Here is a 20512-nt window from a genome sequence, read left to right on the forward strand (position 1 = left end):
AACAAGGGACATGTGCTGGGGACACTGGAGCCACTTCCAATGGCCTCTCCACCTCACCAGGATGGTTTCTCAATACTCTGTTCCCTGTGTCACATTCCTCACAGTCCCCACCCATAGACCACTGCAGTCCTGTGGCCCCTGAAGAGCCCTGGGCACAGACATAGGAAGGGTTTGAATTGCCCACAGGGAGGCTCTGGATACCCTAAGGTGGAACCCACTGGCACCATCCCCACTCTGTGCTAATTGAACCAGGTACTGTAGTTCAGATTATCTAGACAACCAGTGAGGAGACTGCAATCCCCTTGGGCTGTACATCTGCTATGGATTGGGGCAGAGGCCTGAGGGAAAGGGAAAGACTTTGTTCAACTCCCCTGCCCCAGATCAGAGGGCAGAACGCTGGCCAGGACATCCAGGAGCTCTGCAGTCATGGATCACACATGTGGCAAGTAGCAGTACAGCAACTCGACCTTCTGATCCACAGAAGGTCTACACTATCCTAATAGTGTTCCCAGAGGCAAGGGAGCAACAGTAAGTATCAAATGAAAAAATACCACGAAAGATTAAGAAAGAGACCAACCACAGAAGAAAAATAGAAGCAGTTGACTTTAGTATCTTAAGACGGTAGATTATTGCCTACTTTTGGAACAAGGATCCCACACTTTTACTTCATTGTGCAAATTGCATAACTAATGTCAGCTCTTTTGTCAGATGCTTGCAACCAAAAGATTTCTAACGCATAATATGTCTCTCACATGGTTCTATATTTTGAATAATGCTTTATAAGCCTCTTTCACATGAGATGATACCATTGTGTATATGTGGGGTTGGAAACACTTATTCCTTTTATTTATTCCTGTCCTTTCTGTGGGGTTGGAAACATTTATTCAAATCTTTCAGCCATGCGAAACAGTGAAATCTGCAACAGACTTCTCTTCTTGGTCTTCTGCTCTTTCGGTGCCATAGAACTATGCTCCAGACACAGAGTCCAAACTCACTGTTTATGAAATTGATGTCAATGTTATCAGTCATTAAGACAAGAATGTGTTCAAGGATCAGAACATCTTACCCAGCCCTAATGACTGACAAGGGAAAGGCTTAGTTATTGACAGCTTTCTTGTCAAGCCCCTTTGGCCTCAGGTTAATGCAGGTCTGGGAAAGCAGACAAACACTCTTCTGTAGACATGCCCAAACCTCATGTCAAGTTATGCAAATCTTATTAGAGACAGTTTGCAAGTGCTCTCTGTTTAACCCCAAATACCTAGCAACAGATGTTAAATAGTTTCAAAAGTACTTTAGTCTGTGTATCAAAAAGGTGAGCAATTTGATCACAGATTTTCACCTCAACATCTCCTCCCTTTCTGTTTTCCTGATAGCCTCTTGTTAATCGACAATGAGAGTTAAATGATGAACAGCCTTCCAGGAAGGAACAGGAGGAAAATGAAGAAAAAAAGTAAGAAAAAGGGAAGGAGAAGAAAAAGGAACAGGAAGGAAGGGGGAACTAAAAGTCATGGTATTAAACAGAGTAAGTCATTCAACTATATGATTTATCTGTGATATAGAATAACGTGATCAACATTCCAGGGTTAAGGTGGGAACTAAATGAAGCAACTTATGTGAACACGCCAAACAAGGTGTTTCACACAGTTTGGTGACTGTTGAAGTTAGATGGGTACTTTCCATCCACATGAAGAAAAAGCTCCTTACACAGGCATCAGCCACCAGGAAAGTCCATCTGAATGAATTCACACCAATTAGTATTGTTTAAGAAACTGCTGGCTTGTGCTCTACATGTTAATAGACATGTTAACAGCATTTATTTTTATCCAGGTGTAGTCAATTCCATGAACACCACCAAGTCCAGAAAAGCTTTCATATATAAAATAACTAATTCAAGTTGTCTGGTTATCCTGGTCCAATTCCCTCTGTAAATGTTTCAGTTGGAAAAAACTGTTATATAAAATGTATGTCCTGGGGCCTCCCTGGTGGTGCAAGGGGTTAAGATGCAGCACTATGAAGTTACCCACAGCAACTGCAGAATGTGTTCAATACCCAGCCTGGGAGCTACCCACATGGCGCAGCAGACCTCTCCTTCCTCACCTACTGCTACCCCCAGCAGGGCAGTTCAGTCAATCAGCCTGTTCTGTTCCCCACTCTGTTTCTCTGGTGAATCCTCTCATTCCCTGTACCTCTGGCCTGTTCCCCAGTTCTTGTATGCATAAATAAATCTTTAAAAATAAATAAATAAAATGTATGTCCTGAGACTCATGTTTATTTGGGTACCACAGTCAAAAACCTAAGGTTCAAGTCAACTCTTGAACACTCTCCGCCTCTTTAATCTTTGTACAACTAATGACACCCTCTTCACTTTTTATAACATTTGACAGTTGAGAACATATCAATACGCATTTGCTTAGTAGTTTTTTACAATAACACTGTCAGATAAACACAGAAGGTGGTATGAGCCCACTTTTAATTTGTGAAAAGCATAGACATTAGAACTTACCAGTAATGAAATCAGGTCTAACTCCCAACACCCCAAACTCTCTGTCCACTAGATCAACTATACTACATTGCCTCCCTGGGCAACATTTATAAAACACAGGATTCTCCCTGGTCTATTGAGGTCAACACAAGTGACCATGAAAATCACTTTGAGAAAATGATTTTATCTAATTCATCATTTTTAAGGGAATATATATTTTCAGAGTCTGTGGATACCAAGAACATTATTTGAGCTCTATTTTTTTACAGTTGGATTTTCACATTCCACAAAGGTGAAGACACCATTTATTGCAATAGCACAAGAGGGCTTGACAAAACACAAACTCACTGGACTAGTACAATTAATATTATTTTATGAGATAACATAATTCTGAAAAATGCATTAAAATCAAATCCCTATGTTGTTCCTCAGATTTATAGCATTAGCATGCAGGAACCAGCAGTGGGCTGGATAATCCATGGAACTATATTAATGTTTATGTTTTTTTGCTCTGCTTTGGAAATATCTTCAGCCTTCTTTTGAAAGCTGAGCACCAGCTTATTTCTTTTCACAGAATTTTACAAGAAATAACACAAATATTGAAGGTATAAATTCTGTTCTAAGAAATGCAAACAATATTGAATTCACAGCAACAAGTGAATAGTCTTTGTCTCTCACGTACACACACACACTCACACACTGTCTCACACAAACACAGAATCCTCTGTGTAACACAGTGCATAGTGCATGATCTCAGTTTCTAAGCCTTTACCTAAATATGTGTGCAGATATTTGTAAATAATAAATTATATATGTGAGGGTTCCCTATAATTTGATCTTATGTATCTTCTGAAAATATGTCTCAGAGACCACTCAGATTATATGTGCATGGACATGCATTAACATATACACACACTGAGAGTTTTCAGTAATAGTCTATTCCAAGAAATAAGTAAGCTAAATTAAAACATTCCATTCCTAATTGATATTTTAGCCATTTCTGGGGCCCAATGAATACAAACAATACTGTGCACATATCAGTTTATGTATACTTTTCTTTCTCAAGAGCATTTCATTTTCTGTAACACATTTCAAGAGGTAAAAGAGATGAAATCCAGAGAATCCCTGCACTTCTGGAGGGAGAGTGAAGCATGTGCACACTCAGATGTGATGTTGTGATCCCAAAGTTCCAATTATGTAAACAAATGGGAAATCAATAAACTTGATTTAAAAATATGATTCCTATAGTGTTCTTGGATTTACTTTAAATTTTGATAGATTTGTGCAATTACCACTCAAAAATTCTCACCAGTTTAACTGTCAGGCATGTGTGGAGCCATCTCACCAACATAAAGCAAAATCAATACCTACAAGTCCTCCCCTGATTTGAAGCATGAATCCTGAGTGACGTAGTTATTGAAGGCTGTTGCTCTCAAATCACCAGCCTGTCCTCTCTGCCAAGGAGTCCTGGTAAGTACTGTGTGTCCTTGGGGTAGTTACTAAACCTCTCTATCTGCTTTGTCACCTTGAAAATGACTGATGCATGATGATATGTAGCTCATAAGGCTGTGTCTTGGTTTTCTGATACATTCATTTTGTCTGTTTTCCAGCATGATTGTGTCCCTCTCCCCTGGTAGAGTCCCTCAGCTAATGCTTATTTATAAAGTGTGTCAGGCATCATTTTAGCTGCTGGGGACAGAGCAGGGATGCAAGACTAACTGGTCTCTCTCATGAAGGTTCCATGGTAATGGGGAAACAGACAATATAGAAAAGAATCACAATGATATAGAATATTCTGTCAGGTTGTATTAGTGAAGAAAAAAAAGAGGGTATAGGGCTAAGAGGTAGTGGGGATGCTGTGTTTTCAGGGTGGTCAAAGAAAGATCTGGGATAAGGGGATGTCATCTGAGAGGTGAAAGGACCAGATTCTGAACACTCTCAGAGACCAGAAGGAGGAATTTGCATTTGATTATAAATGCAGACAGAAGCCACAACACTGACCTCTCCATCCCTGAAATCTTCTCAAATGCAGAGCATGGTGGAAACTTGAAGCTTCCTGCCCAAGAAAGTACCCAAGGGAGGCTGTGAGCAGTGCCCAGGTGTTCCCTGAGAAAAACTCTCAGGGATTAAAATCAGGAATCAGAGCTTCCCTCAAAAACTCAAGGCAAGAGGCCAAGCTACACAGTCACAGCATCTAGTCATGGAACCACACCCCTGACAACCTCCCCCCATCCCCCACCCCTCACCCTTTTCATTCAAGCCAAAAGACAGACTCAAAGTATTTTTCACCTCCGAGGCACAGTGCCCCTGCCAGCTGAAAGAAATGGGTCATGTTGGGCCACCAGATTGGTGACAAGCATCTACAGCCTCTTCAGGACTCTAGCAGGGTGACAACTGCCAGGTCACCACAAAGACCTACCTCTGCAGAGCGTCCCATTCCCCACGTAGCCCGGTTTGCAGGTGCAGCTGTGTCCCTGGACAGTGTTGGTGCAGATGGCGTTGTCATCACAGTTGTGCTGCCCGCTGCCACATTCATCGTGCTCTGTTGCAAAGAGAGAGAGAGAGAGAGAGAGAGAGAGAGGGAGAGAGAGGGAGAGAGAGAGAGACCTCTTAAAGCCAAATCACCAGTGTCCGAAAAGTGAACTAAAACTCACCCAACAGCACTGACTATAATGCATCAGGTCCTCACCACATGCCTGGAAGTTGCTGTGTCTTGTGCGGTTGGAATTTCAACACCTCTACAAGATGGATGTCTTTATCCCCACCTTGCTGGGGAAGAAACTGTGTCAGCTAGGCCAAGGGACTTAGGCAGGTCACAGGAGTGTATGTGCTGTGCTCAGCTCATTGTGATTCCCCTTCTACAAAGGTTTCTACAGAGGCTTGAAGGTGGAGGCTCCCCAACAGGGGCTATTTTACATCTCCTCCCCCTGGAAACATCTGACAATGTCTGAGGATATGTCTAGTATTATGATCTGGTATAGGGGATACTATTGGAACCTAGTGTGCATGGCCCAGCATGCTGCTAAACAGATTACAATACACAAGAAATACACAAGAGAATCCACCATCACACACTAAAAAAAAGTCAGGAAACCTTCCTCTAGGTTAAAAAATAAAAGAAAAAAAGAAAAAGAACCAACCCCCCCTGCCATAAGACATTTCCCAACTTCTTTAGAAGACAAGAGGAAAAAAACTGAAGAGGCAGGCTCAGCTAACACAGTCTAGCAAAGAAGTATTTCCCTGAAAGCTGTATCAAAGGATTAGCACAGGAAAAAGAACATGGACAGCAGGGGACTGTGTTCTGAGTAGGAAAGGGATTTACTCTCAGGACTGTGTTCAGCAGTTTAACATTCCACATAGCCATTCCCATAGGGTTCAGAATTTAGCTTTTATGTGACCTCTGATGTGCAGTAATATGTATATATAGTCAAACACATGCAGCCTACTACATCCACCAAACATGGGGGAAAAGGCGATAGATCTTATGCTTCAAAATAGACTGGAACATTCCAAATGACTTACAAATCAAGCCTCCTCCATCACCAGGAATTTTAAACAGTCATTCAAATGACTAAATAAACAACATGAGGGCTTTCATGGCCTTTATTCCCTTTTAAAAAGAAAAATCAAATAGGGTTACTTAAGTCATAAAAAGAGCTAAAAAAAAGCATGGGAATCCCAGTGAGAAATCCACCCCCCCAAAAAAAAAATAACACTCATTAAACAAAACTAAAAGTTCGATAGATTATATTAAGTAAATTTTAGATCACAGCACCAATCAGATCAAGTATTGATGATCTTTACTACTGTTATTCTAAATTTCCTAACAGAGACCCAATAATGAGAAAACTCAAATTCCACAAAGCACAGCTGTTTTAGTCACCAACAAATACATAACATAAAGAAAAGCATAGAGAGGGCGGAGCAACATGGCGGCGAGGAGATGCTGCGAGTAAGATCTCCCTTTAAAAAAAGTTAATAGGGAGGAAAAGCAGCAGGTCCCAGTGAGAACTGGGACAAGGAAGATAAACGGGTGACTCCAGCAAACTGCCCGAAGAAGAAAGTGGCCATAAAAGAGGACTAGAAGGGAGGAAAGCGCAGAACCCTGCTCCCCTCCCCCGCCCACAGAGGCGGCACTCTCCGACCAGCAGAGAGGAGGAAAAAAACACACTAAAACGACCAACAAGAACAAACTACGCAGCAAGCGGGACTGGGAGTGGAAAGGAACTATTGCAGCCACCACACCCCGTGAACGGGAGCTGTGGAGAACCCTGCAGGATTCGCTGCGCGCGGTGAGCAAACGGCTCTGGGCGCCATTAGAGAAGAACAAAGAGACTCTGGAGACATGCACACAGCCCTGGCCGGCCTGTAAGCTTGCACGGAAAAGCTGTGCTCTTGGTGCGCTTGAAAAGCAAACGCGGATCGGGATCTCGACTTCCCAGGCCGCGCGGAGGCCCTCACTGAGGTGAAAGTCCCTCAATGAGTAAGCAGGAACCAGGCGCCCAGGCACGGGAGCGGTGCAAAAGGCGCCATTCCCGCGCCACTGAACTGGGCTACAGCCCACGTCCTGGACCTGAGGGCTTTGGAACTGAGACCCGGGGCACGAAATTCGGGGCGTGGGTTCTCCACGACGGTGGGGCACAAGGCAGACACAGCACTCCAAAGCCTTTAGGTTTACCCTACCATTCCCGCTCTATTCCCTGTCCCACAGGGTGGGGGGAGGCGAAAAACAGCCTCCCCAAGGACAATAGGAGAGATCTCTGGCGCACTTAGCGACCAGGAAAAAAAGTCACTAACACCCCACAGAACAGGGAAATTTCTTAAGACTGCTTGAAAAGGGCAGAAGTTTCCCAGAGGAGACAGTGGCCAGCTGGGAAGTTAGCCCACGCCAGGCCCCTTCCGACCAGCAGTCTGAGCCCACAGAGGGAACAGGCACCCACGGCTGGGGCAGACCAGGCGCGCGGAAGAGTATGCCTGAGACCTGAAGCGCAGAGACTGAGTCCCGCGTCGCCATTTTTAGAACAGGGACATTTCTTCAGTAAATACTGCCTGAAACCAACAGAAAGCTCCCTCAGAAGCTCCTGGAGGAGCTTGCTCCTGGAGGAGCCAGAGGGGAGCGGAGAGGTTCACCCAAGATGCCGGCCAGTCCGAGCAACACAGTGTCCCAATGCATACGACAAATTAAAAAACAGACAGTAGGGAGTAGAAGAACCACACGCAACCTAACAACTCCTCAGGAAAAAGGACACCACAAAAAGAAAACCACCACCCAGATTGCAACGACAGTAACTTGGAAGAACTTCTGAGCCTTCCAGAAAGAAAATTTAAAATTGCCATGATTAAAAAAATGACAGAACTCATAAAGGAAAACAATGATCAGAAGAAGGAAATTGAGTCCCTAAAGAGGGAAGCAAAAGAAACGCAGGAGATAAAAGAATTAATGGAGGAAATAAAGAACTCTGGGAAAAGCAATGAAAGCAGAATAGATGAAGTGGAAGAACGAATAAGTACTCTTGAAGACACAGAAATAAAAAGAACCAAAACAGAAAAGGAAAGAGAAGTACGAAGGAAAAAGAACAAGAAAGACTTTGGGAACTATCTGACTCCATGAGGAAAGGAAATATAAGAGTTATAGGAATTCCAGAAGGAGAGGAGAGAGATGTAGGAACAGAGAAAATATTCCAGGAGATAATTGAAGAGAACTTCCCAAACGTGAAGGAAGAGCTGAAAATTGATATACAAGAAGCAAGAAGAACACCAAACTTCCACGACGAAAGGAAAAATACAGCAAGACACATAATAGAAAAGCTCCCAAATATCCAGGACAAAGAAAAAATAATGAAGCTGACAAGAGGGAAGAAACAGATAACATTCAAAGGAAAACCAATCAGGCTGACATCAGACTTCTCTGAAGAAACACTACGAGCAAGGAGAGAGTGGAGGGACATAGTCAACAGACTCCAAGAAAACAGATGCCAACCAAGAATACTCTATCCCGCAAAGCTCTCCTTCCTCTATGACAAAAGAATAAGGACCTTCCCAGACAAAGAGAAACTCTGGAATTTCATTACGACTAAACCCCCACTCCAAAAAATACTACAAGGAATCCTAAAGCCAGAACCTCAGAGGGATGAATAACAACGAAAGAAGACCAAAAAAAAAAAAAAGTTACTAAAAGAATAAATAAAATCAAAGGAAAGACAAACATAATGGCAAATACAGATGCTAACATATCAATATTAACTCTAAATGTAAATGGACTAAACTCTTCAATAAAAAGACACAGAGTTGCAGCCTGGATTAAGAAACAAAACCCAACCTTTTGCTGTCTCCAGGAAACACATTTAGCTACAAAAGATAAAAATAGGCTCAAAGTCAAAGGATGGAAAACAATCCTACAAGCAAATGGGCCAAAAAAGAAAGCAGGAACAGCTATACTTATATCAGATAAAACAGACTTCAAACTCAAAAAAATAAAAAGAGACCCCAATGGTCACTACATTATGATTAAGGGGACAATACTTCAAGAAGAAATAACACTCATTAACATATACTCACCAAACGAAAGAGCACCAAAATATATCAGACAACTGTTGTCCTCTCTGAAAACAGACATCAGAGAAAACACATACGTAGTAGGAGACTTCAACACACCACTATCAACAATGGATAGATCAACAAGACAAAAAGTAAGTAAAGAAACTAAAGCTCTAAATAAGGAACTAGAGCATTTGGGCTTAACAGACATCTATAGAACACTAAACCCAAAAAAAAACGGAGTACACATTTTTCTCAAGTGCACACGGATCATTCTCCAGGATCTATCACATACTGGGGCACAAGACAAACATCAACAGATACACCAAGATTAAAATCATACCAACCATCTTTTCTGACCACGAAGGCATCAAACTAGAAATAAATCATAAAAAGAAGGCAAGGAACTATCCTACCTCATGGAGATTAAAAGCCACACTACTGGAAGACCACTGGACTAACGAGGAGATCAAAGAAGAAATTAAAAAATTCTTTGAATTGAACGAGAAGGAGGACACCAATACCCTAAATGTATGGGATGCAGCAAAAGCAGTAATAAGAGGAAAATATATAGCAATAGAAGCTCACATCAAAAAACAAGAAAGAACTCAAAGAAACAACCTAATCTCGAAGCTCAAAGATCTAGAAAAAGAACAACAAAAAACCCCAAAACCAGTAGAAGAAAAGAAATAATAAAAACCAAAGCAGAAATAAATGAAATTGAAACTAAAAAAACAATCCAAAAGATCAATGAAACCAAGAGCTGGTTCTTTGAAAAAATAAATAAAATAGACAAACCCCTAGCCAGGCTCACAAAGGAAAAAAGGGAGAAAGCACAAATAAACAGGATCATCAATGAAAGAGGAGAAATCACAATGGACACAGCAGAAATCAAAAGAATAATCAGTAACTACTATGAACAGTTATATGGAAACAAGTTCAACAATCTAGAGGAGATGGACAAATTCCTACAACTCTACAATCACCCAAAGCTAGATAAAGAAGAAATAGAACACCTAAACAGACCAATTACAAGCAGCGAAAGTGAAATGGTAATCAAAAACCTCCCCAAAAACAAAAGCCCAGGACCTGATGGATTTACAAATGAATTCTACCAAACATTCAGAGACGAATTAGTGCCTATCCTTCACAAACTCTTCCAAAAAATTGAGAAGGAAGGGAAAATACCAAACACATTCTATGAAGCCAATATTACACTAATACCAAAAACGAATAAGGACAACACAAAAAAGGAAAACTATAGGCCAATCTCCCTAATGAACACTGATGCAAAAATCCTCAATAAAATTTTAGCTATCGGAATCCAACAATGTATCCATAAGATAATTCACCACGACCAAGTTGGATTAATTCCAGGGGCACAAGGATGGTTTAACATCCGAAAATCAATCAACGTTATCCAACACATCAACAAAAAGAAATATAAAAACCATGTGATAATATCAATAGATGCTGAGAAAGCTTTCAACAAAGTGCAACACCCATTCATGATAAAAGCCCTTGAAATTCTTGGGATACAAGGAACATACCTCAACATCATAAAGGCCATCTATGACAAGCCAACAGCCAGTATCATTCTCAATGGTGAAAAGCTGAAAGCAATTCCATTAAGATCTGGAACAAGACAAGGATGTCCACTCTCACCACTGCTTTTCAATATAATACTGGAAGTCCTAGCCAGGGCAATAAGACAAGAGAAAGACATCCAAGGAATCCAAATAGGAAAAGAAGAAGTCAAACTATCACTATTTGCAGATGATATGATAATATACATAGAGAACCCCAAAATCTCCACAGAAAAACTAATTCAACTCATCAATCAATTCAGTAAAGTGGCAGGATACAAAATCAACACGCAAAAGTCAGTAGCCTTCCTATACACAAACAATAAATCTGAAGAAGAAGAAATCAAAAAGACCATCCCTTTTGTTATTGAAACAAAAAAAATCAAATATTTGGGAATAAATCTAACAAAAGAGGTAAAGGACCTATACAAAGAAAACTATAAAACACTGTTAAAAGAAATAGAAGACACAAAGAAATGGAAAGACATCCCCTGCTCATGGATTGGAAGAATAAACATTATTAAAATGGCCATCCTACCAAAAGCAATATACAGATTCAGTGCTATTCCAATCAAAATCTCAATGTCATTCTTCAAAGAAATAGAACAATTATTGATGAAATTCATATGGAATCACAAAAAACCCCGAATAGCCAAAGCTCTACTGAAAAAAAAAGAAGGAAATGGAGGCATCATACTCCCAGACTTCAAACTATACTACAAAGCCATAATCATCAAAACTGCATGGTATTGGAACAAGAACAGACATACAGACCAATGGAATCGAATAGAAAATCCAGAAATAAACCCACAGATTTATGGTCAACTAATCTTTGACAAAGGAGCAAAGACTATGCATTGGAGCAAAGAAAGTTTGTTCAATAAATGGTGCTGGGAAAACTGGGTCGCTACATGCAAAAGAATGAAGCTTGACCACTACCTCACACCATACACAAAAATCAACTCAAAATGGATTAAAGAACTAGACATAAAACCTGAAACCATAAAATACATAGAAGGAAATATAGGCAAAACACTACGGGATTTGCACATCAAAGACATCTTTACAGACACATCACCCAAAGCAGTGATAGTGAAGGCAAAGATCAACAGCTGGGACTACATCAAATTAAAGAGCTTCTGCACAGCAAAAGAGACAATAACAAAAACAAAGAGAAACCCCACCAACTGGGAGAACATTTTTGCACACAACACTAATGAAAAAGGACTGATCACAAAAATCTGCAAAGAGCTGATGAGACTCAACAACAACAAAGAAAATAATCCAGTCAAAAAATGGGTAGAAGAGCTAAAAAGAAACTTCTCCAAAGAGGAAATGCAAATGGCCAACAGGCATATGAAAAAATGTTCAACATCACTTGTAATCAGGGAAATGCAAATCAAAACTACCATGAGATACCATCTTACACCAGTGAGAATGGCACATATTAAAAAAACTAGCAACAACAAATGTTGGCGAGGGTGTGGAGAAAAAGGCACTCTTCTACACTGTTGGTGGGAGTGCAAACTGGTCCAACCACTATGGAGAGCTGTGTGGAGATTTCTGGTCCTAGTAAACATAGAGCTTCCATATGATTCAGCAATTCCACTCCTAGGTATTCACCGAAAGGACACAGAAACATCAATTGCAAAGAACACCTGCACCCCTATGTTTATAGCAGCACTGTTTACAATAGCTAAGCTTTGGAAACAACCCAAATGCCCAAAAATAGATGACTGGATCAAGAAGATGTGGTACATATACACCATGGAATATTACTCAGCATTCAAAAAAGATAAACACATGCAATTTGCAGCAACATGGATGGCGCTGGAAGGGATCATGCTCAGCGAAATAAGCCAAAAAGAAAAAGAAAAATACCGGATGGTCTCACTCATAGCAGGAATCTAGAAAACTTAAATAAGAGACCAGGAAAATGAGTAACTATAAGAAAGTGAAAATCAGAATCAACAAAAAACTATGAAACAGAGACACTTTTTGGGGTTGGGGGTGGGAGGGGAGGGATTGGGATCAGAATGGGGGGGGTTGCAATTGTATGGGGAATATAAATATAAAATTTATTATTTAAAAAAAAGAAAGAAAGAATAGCATAGATATGCACATCTCTTGATTTAAAACTTTGACCTTTCCCAAGAAAATTTGTCTTTAGGCCTTAAAATGATCCCAAACTGTCAGGGAGACACATGTATAGGTTAGCAAGCAGTGAAAAGGGAGACAAGATTTATGAAGCCACACTGCTAGCCTTCTCAGAAGTCATCACCACACATTCCAGAAATAGTACCACCCAGTGATCAAATTTACAGACCCATCAAGCACCTAGTATGTACAAGAGCAGTACCAGATGATGCTAGGGACCCTCAAAAGTCTAAGAAATTCAGACTCAGATACCAAGAATTTTTAATATCCTTATTGCAATTCACTTAATGAACAATTTTAGAGTCTGTACTAGGAATCAAAGTTAAATAGCATATCCTCTGCTTGTATGAGTACCGGCCTCCAGTTGTCACTATAGGCTAACTGCAACAAAGCGATGAAGTGGTAAGAGTCTTAAGCAAGTGACCTTTTTTATCATACAAACAGAACATATTTTAGAGTGCAAGGGGCTCTGCTAATAATTATGCTCGGATAAAAAGGCGTAACACAGAATGACCTAAGCAACCAGCCATGTGTGGTCATGTAAGATAAGAATAAACTAGAATGAGAGTTTATTGGAGGGAAAAAATATCCTTTTAGTGGGGAGAAAAGTCTTCTTGCAAGAGGAAGCGTTTGAACTGATCTTTTAAAATCATGAATGTCTCCTCAGTCAGAATTGCCCAGAAAGGTTACTGTAGGCAAAGAAACAGCAAGGAGAAAAGTATGGTTTTATGCAACCTTCTCAAATTTTAGTTCATGCTTATGGACCTGGTTCCCCCTCCCCTGATTTCTAAAGCAAAATCATAAGATTATTTAAAATATGCAATGAGGTGCTTAGATAAAACAAGTACAAGGAGTAACACGTTCACCCTATGGCCTCAAAATTCTTGAAGCAAACCTGCTTCTGTGATGAGGGGGGCCTCACTGCTGTCCTGCATATGGATGAGCTCTTTCTTTCTGCACTAGTTTGCCTTGTTTCCCTGACTTAAAATCCTCTCAAGTGATGGGGTGGGAATATCTGTGCCCATGCCTGGCTCCAAACCGACTTCATACCCGTGAATCTTACCAAAGTTGCTTTCTCTGCCACATAAATAATACCTTTCTTTGAACTTTTTCAAATATAATGCCTTTACATCTTTGATTGTGATTGTATCACAATACATGGTGGTGATATTTTTGAGTATTATTAATAATGCCTTGTTAGCTAACTTTAAAGAATTATAGTATCTTTTCTATAACCCTGACTTTGCCCATTATTACTTCATGTGACATTAATGAGCCTAGAAAGTGCCAAGCATTGAGCTAAATATTGCACACGTATTATATTATTTATTCCAGCAAACATATGAAATAAGTTGGACTCATTTTAAAATGAAGGTATTGAAATAAAAAGACTGAATAGTTTGCATAGATCATAGAGTGAGCATTGTAGCTAGCATTTATGACTCTAGATACTGGGGGTGACCAACACATTACTGAGAAGTTGGAAGTTATTTAGATGCTGCTCAAGCTAAATGAACAAATCTGGAAGTGATTTCATAGTGCCAAAATACTCTTTTTTTTGGGGGGGGGGGGCTTCCTGGTAGCACAAGGGGTTAAGACACAGCATTATGAAGCGATACACAACCACTACAGCATGAGCTCGATCCCCAGGCAGGGAGCTAACCCACATGGCACAGCAGACCTCTCCTGTCTCGCCTGATGCTCCCCTCAGCAGTATATTTCAGTCAATCCACCTGTTCTGCTTCCCACTCTGTCTCTGGCGAATCCTCTCACCCCCCACACACACACCTCTGGCCTGTACCCCAGTTCTTGCATAAATGGATAAACAAATCTTTTAAAAAAATGTTCTTTTTTAAAAAAATAAGACCCCAAATTCCTACCGAAGATATAACCTACATTAAAATAGTAAAAGTGACTATATGTGGGGATGGGGCGGATACAGGGTAAAGGAGTGGCATTTATACTGCTTATTATTTCATTTACTTTGTACTTCTGAATATTTTACAACCAACATATCCCTTGTATCACTAAACAAGAGAGGTTTTTTGTTTTTATTTTTTTCAAGAAAGAATGAAAATGTTTTCCAGCTACATCTACACTTGCATGGAGAAGATAGAACTTTGGAGGCTGACAAATCTGAGTACAAATCCTAGCAATGGATGCAAATCCTACAGAGGGCTGGCAAAGGATGATGACTGCATGTCAATATGGAAAATGACACCATGACAAAAGAGTAGAAAACATGGCTTAGTCTCAGTTTCCTCAAATCCAAACATATTTTGATATAGGAGGGTGTACTGAAACATTTATACAATGAAATGTTTAAAAAAATAAAGTTGGCAAAACAACTTATCATTTTTGGTGCATAGTAGGTTCCCCAAAAATGGCAAAGGCCATCACCACCACCATCAGCAGCATCAGCAGCAGCATGTCTGTGTGGTCTTGCTGTGTATTTGCCATGAACTCTTTCTCAATCATTCCAAAAAGATTTAATTAGGAGCTTTGTTACTCTCACCTATGTCTCCATGGCTGTGTGTCCAAATCCACTGTTATCTAAGTCAAGTAAAGTTAATGTTATCAGAGCTATTACCCCAAAATGGAAGCATTAAGATCTGTCACACAGAGCTGTTGGAAAGATTAATGAGAAAGCAAAGAAAATGTGTCCTCTGGCACCCCAGCCAAGTCATACAGACTCCTCAAATGTTAGTTTTGTTCCACAGGGATTATTTAGAAATGCATCATTAAACTACAAAATTAGTGAAGAGCTGAGCTGTGGTCCAACGTTTCTGGGTTTCTTTTTTAAACACCTACTCCAATAGGAATATCTGAAAGGAGAATGAAAAAAGAAGTGAAACCATTGTTTGACTTTGTTTTTATGTAACAGTCACATAAGCATCCCCAAAGTGACCCTTTTTCTGAGGCCCTTCATCTTTCTCTGTGAAGAGGCTGGCTTGTGTATTCCGTTGGATCCACGGCTACCCAGAGGAATGCGGAAGAAAATGGTCTAAGTATGAAATGCAGCAAGAAAAATAATGCTGTGTTGATGTTTTTCTTTATCACAGAAGTTTGCCTTCCCCTTCAGGAGTTGTTGCTATGAATGTGCTATTCTTCCCCTTTCTCGAGCAAGGTGAGGGTACAAAAAAAAATATAAAGCTGAGCGAGAGACTGGTAAAGGGGAAAGTCTCTCTTTCATCAAGGGTTGTGATTCCTTGTCAGGGGCTCTGGAGGTTCAGTTGACTTATGAGGTCCCAAACAAAAAGAGGATAGAATCAAAGAAAGCGCAGAAACCTGAAAATGTGCTTGGACGTATTGCCCTGCTTTGTACAGTATTTCTTCTTTCCTATTGAAGTCTTCCTCCATACCCAAATGCAGTGAGTTGAACAATGTTCCTCCCAAAGGCAGGTCCACAGAACTTAGTCTGCCACTTTACTTGGAAACAGTCTTTGCAGATGTAATTACTTAAGATGAGACCACAATGGATTGAAGTGGACCCTAAATCTGACAACTGACAGCCCTTTAAAAAGAGACAACACAGAGAGACAAAGGGAATAAGGCCATGTGAAGAGGGGAGCAGATGTTGGGGTGATGCTTTAGGGATTCAAGGAATGCCTGGAGCCCCAGAAGCTGGGGGATGCCAGGAAGGTTTTCCTCTGTTTTTTTTTTTTTTTTTTTTGGAAGGAATGTGACCTTGCTGAGTCCTTCATTTTTGATTCATTCTTAATTCATTTTATATTCCAAATTGAGAGAGAAAAGATTTCTGCTATTTTAAGCCAGCTGGTATATAAGAATTTTTGATGGCCATGCTAGAAACTCATATGCCAACATTATGTGTAATTTTTCACAGTATGAACTATTGAAAAGACAGGGAGCAGTCCAGGTCTCATGCCCTTCACTCTTTCCTACAAGGGACTCTGGAGGATTGAGGAAAAGGAGCTTGGGTATGCAAGTCTGTAATGATATCACTGGACTGTGTTTGGGGTCAGGGAAAGAACAGAATGTGTTTGAACCAGTTTCCACATGAAGCAGCTCAAAAATATCAGTATGACCCTTAAGCCTTTGGAGGCTCAGTTTCCTCATCTTTAAAATAGAAAGAACGCAATCCATCTCACTACAGAGTTACATTAACAAACCGAATTAGGAAGGTTTGCACAGTGCCTGAGGTGGAGTGGATGTTCAGTAATGGTTAGGTTTTGTTTCCACTAGCTATGTGTAGACTGTGAAATTATAAAACTAGAATAGATATAACAGGTGAACTACCAAAGGAAACTTTCCACCCCAGAATTATTAAAGTATACACTTACTAAGATTGAAAGAGGCTTAGAATCTGCTCAACTGTCAACTCTCTGAGGAGCAGTCCAGGGACTCTGCATTAACAAGAGAATTCCTGGGGCAGAGGAAGACATGTGTTCAGCCTCAGGGCCTGGGGGCTTACTTTATTGCTTGTCCACCCATAAGATGTTGCCCATTTTCTCTTCTTTGTTGCTGGCCCAGTTCATCCATCATAGAGGGTGATGCCTCAACCTTGCTCCACAGCTGACTGGGGCCCAGTGTGTGTAAGGTAAGTATGTAGGAGGTTTCTGTGAATGATTTCCTCCATGAAAGAAGAGAAAGAAGGAAAAGAACAAGTATGAGGAGGGAAAGAAGATAAAGAGAAATAATATAATAAATTTCTAGTCTTCCCCCTGCCCTCTCTTGCCTTTTTTCCCTCCAGTCATGTGAAAGAGTGGATTTTTAAAAAAGCCACTTTCTTCAATAGTAGGTCATTATTCAGTACCTAAAGAGTGCTAACAATGTGTGAGGAACAGGGAATAAACACAAGGGCAAGGAAAAACATAGAGTCTACAATCTAGAAATATAACACCTCCTGCTAATCCCAGATGATAAGTACTAGATAATACTACACAGCAGGGAAAAGTCATGCAGGGAAAATATCCAAGAAGACTGCCTGGAGGAAGTGACATATTAAAAAAGGATTGAACAGAAGTTAATCAGGCAAGATAAAGATTCAAATTTAAAAACAAAGCAATAAGTACAGCTCACACATTCCAAAACACCACCAAAATTCACACAGTGAGGTGAAAGATCTACAACAATTGTCCCAACACTGGAACAGAAAAAACAGGCAGAGTAAAAAACCCAGTTAGTGTACATAACTTGCACACTGTGGGGCAGGATTTCTTCCCACAAAACAATGAAACTGCCTGAAATAAGTGAGTCTGTCTCTCCACCAATGGTTAATTCCTGGTGATCACAGGAATAACAAATATATATAGCATTTTCTTCTCTGTGTCTATAACATTTTCTAAAAATGGTCACAACATTATCTCTCATGGCACATGTTATTCTGAATGAACCTCACCTTTCTCCATCAAAATGTCTAGCCGAATTATTCTCCCTTTGAATCAAGGTTGATCCTAGAAACACGTTTGTAATCTAGGGAATATGGCATAGAGTATATGCTGCCTGATTTCCCAGGCCAGGTCAGAAGTCTGTCAGCTCCTGGATTGCTTGGTCTCTGGATACCCTATCACAGGACACTACCTCTTAGAACTCTGCTGCCATGCTGTGCAAAGCTGAAGACCTAGGCACAGGCACAGGCACATGCTCAAGTTTTGGTCCCAGAAAAAACCAGTCTTCAAAGAATATCAACCCAGGAATCAGACAAGTGAGGAATGAAGTGTTTGGGAGGCTCTACTTCTCAGCTGTCACAGCGTCCCCATTTTTGAAGTTTTCCCAGTTAAGGCCCAGATATCAAGAGATATGAGCCATCCCGACAGACCCTTGTTTGAATTATTCACGCACAGAATTTATGAGCATATTAACACGGTGGTAGTTTTATACCACTAAGTTTGAGGTGGCTACTACAAAACAGCAGATAACCAGGCCAAGATCTCAGCATTGAGCCTGGGGCATGGTGTGAATCCAGAGCTCAGTGAGATTTTAGGGAACGAAGTTGAAATCAAAGAACCTGGGGAAAGACTGCTTGTTCCTCTGAGACAGTCTTCCATCTTCAAATTGAGGATTAAAGGGTGACCCTGCTTCACATTGTCTTCATTCTGCAAAGCCTTCAATGATCACCTAACACATCTGGATTCTGAAATGAACCCAAAGAAGGGTGACTGTGCAGCAATTAAAATACATTTTCATCAGCAGGTAAACTTTCACCCGAGGACTATCAATGCACATGTTGATAGAACTGCTGAAATGTGTCACCACACTCCATGCTCAGAACCTCTGGCTGATACTATCTAAGAACTATTAATAGAGGAGGACTTAGAAAAACATATCAATGAAGCCAAGGATTTTTTTCTGGAGAATTGACAGGCATTCAGGCACATAGAGAGGTCAGATACAAAGCTTTGTCCTCCGTAGAGGTAAGGAATTACAGTGATTAGAAACCTGAGCTCTGGACACACACAATCTTCAGTGGTCTCACCTTTACTACTAAAGGACTATGCCATTTACAATTGGAATGTGTTATCTCTCACACTGTTTCTCCATTAGTAAAAAAGACTGGATGAAGATTAAAGGAGATAGCATGTATGTGATGTTATTTACATATTTAACACATCCCTACTATGTGCTTGCAACATTCTAAGCATGAAAAACAAAGCAGTGGACAAATGAGGTGCCATTTCCCTGCCAGGATGGACACCACACTCTAGTGGGAGAGACAAATGACAAATACACAGACAAATACACAATTTGGGGAATAACTAGTGAGGAAAAGTAAGTAGAGCAAAGGGATAATGAGCAATGAGTACTTAAAAATCATAAAGGCTCAGAAGGCTTCTCTGGTGGTATTTAAACAAAGACCTATGATATTAGACAAAAAACTAGGGAATTTACCTGGGGGCCAGTATTTTTGGTTGAGAGTATGAAACAGAAAAGGCTTGAGGCAGAAGACCAGCTAGAAGTTTTGGGTGGCAGGAGTGGAGTCAGGACATGGGATGGTGGTAGGAACTTAGGTTTCTAAGTAGTCATCAGAGGTCCTTTTAAGCTTAGAGGATTGTATTCTAATTTGGGAGAAGACACTATAAACTCCCCATGCCTCTCTACATGAAATGCTTAGCACGGTGACCACCAATATACACAGCACCAGCTGATAAGGGCTGGATTGTCATGCTATTATGGACTGTTGTCCAGCCAGGATAATAGGCACACATTCCTCATCAGCAACATTTAGTGGAACTTTCACCCAAGGAGAGAATGCGGTCAGAGTATGGCCTGTGCGATCTAAGGTGGGCGGGCTGCCACTTTGCAACTGGTAGTAACTAGAAAATGAAGTCTAAAGACATTGAGCATTCTGCTTTCACGCAGACTACCTTACTCTGCATGTACATCCACTGTGGAAGGAACAAAACACTGTGCAGGAAAATGTTACTATTTGCTGGTGACTGAGTCACTAGATAAATGGTGAGCTTGTGGGGGTTGCGGCCACGCCTTGGGTCTGGGACCTAGAGTTCCCCTGTACAGCATGGCAGCCACTAGCCACAGGAGCTACTCAGCCCTTAGAATACAATGAGTCTGCACTGCAGAGTGTCTGGATTATAAAATACATACTAAACTTCAAGACTGTGTTCCATGAAATAGAGTGCAAAATAGCTCAGTATTTTTCAGATTGACTATAAATGAAATTTATAATATTTTGATATATTGCACTAAGTTTCAAGATTTTTAATTTATTCCTACTTACTTTCATAGCACGGCTACAAGGGAAGTTTAAATATATACGTGGTTAGCATCACGC

General features: G+C 40.5%; 1 protein-coding gene across 3 annotated transcripts in view; it reads right to left on the reverse strand.

The window, feature by feature from the left end:
* Positions 1–20512, reverse strand: part of NELL1 (neural EGFL like 1) — a gene marked incomplete at both ends in the record, with an annotated part of 742470 nt that overhangs the window by 277435 nt on the left and 444523 nt on the right. For all 3 annotated transcript variants that reach the window (XM_084239443.1, XM_084239442.1, XM_084239441.1), the window contains one exon: positions 4902–5024. In XM_084239443.1, the coding sequence (XP_084095569.1) occupies positions 4902–5024 (123 nt within the window). The remainder of the gene's footprint in view (positions 1–4901; positions 5025–20512) is intronic.

Source organism: Talpa europaea (genome assembly GCF_964194135.1).
Source record: "Talpa europaea genome assembly, chromosome: 1".
In the NCBI taxonomy this organism is placed as follows: Eukaryota; Metazoa; Chordata; class Mammalia; order Eulipotyphla; family Talpidae; genus Talpa; species Talpa europaea.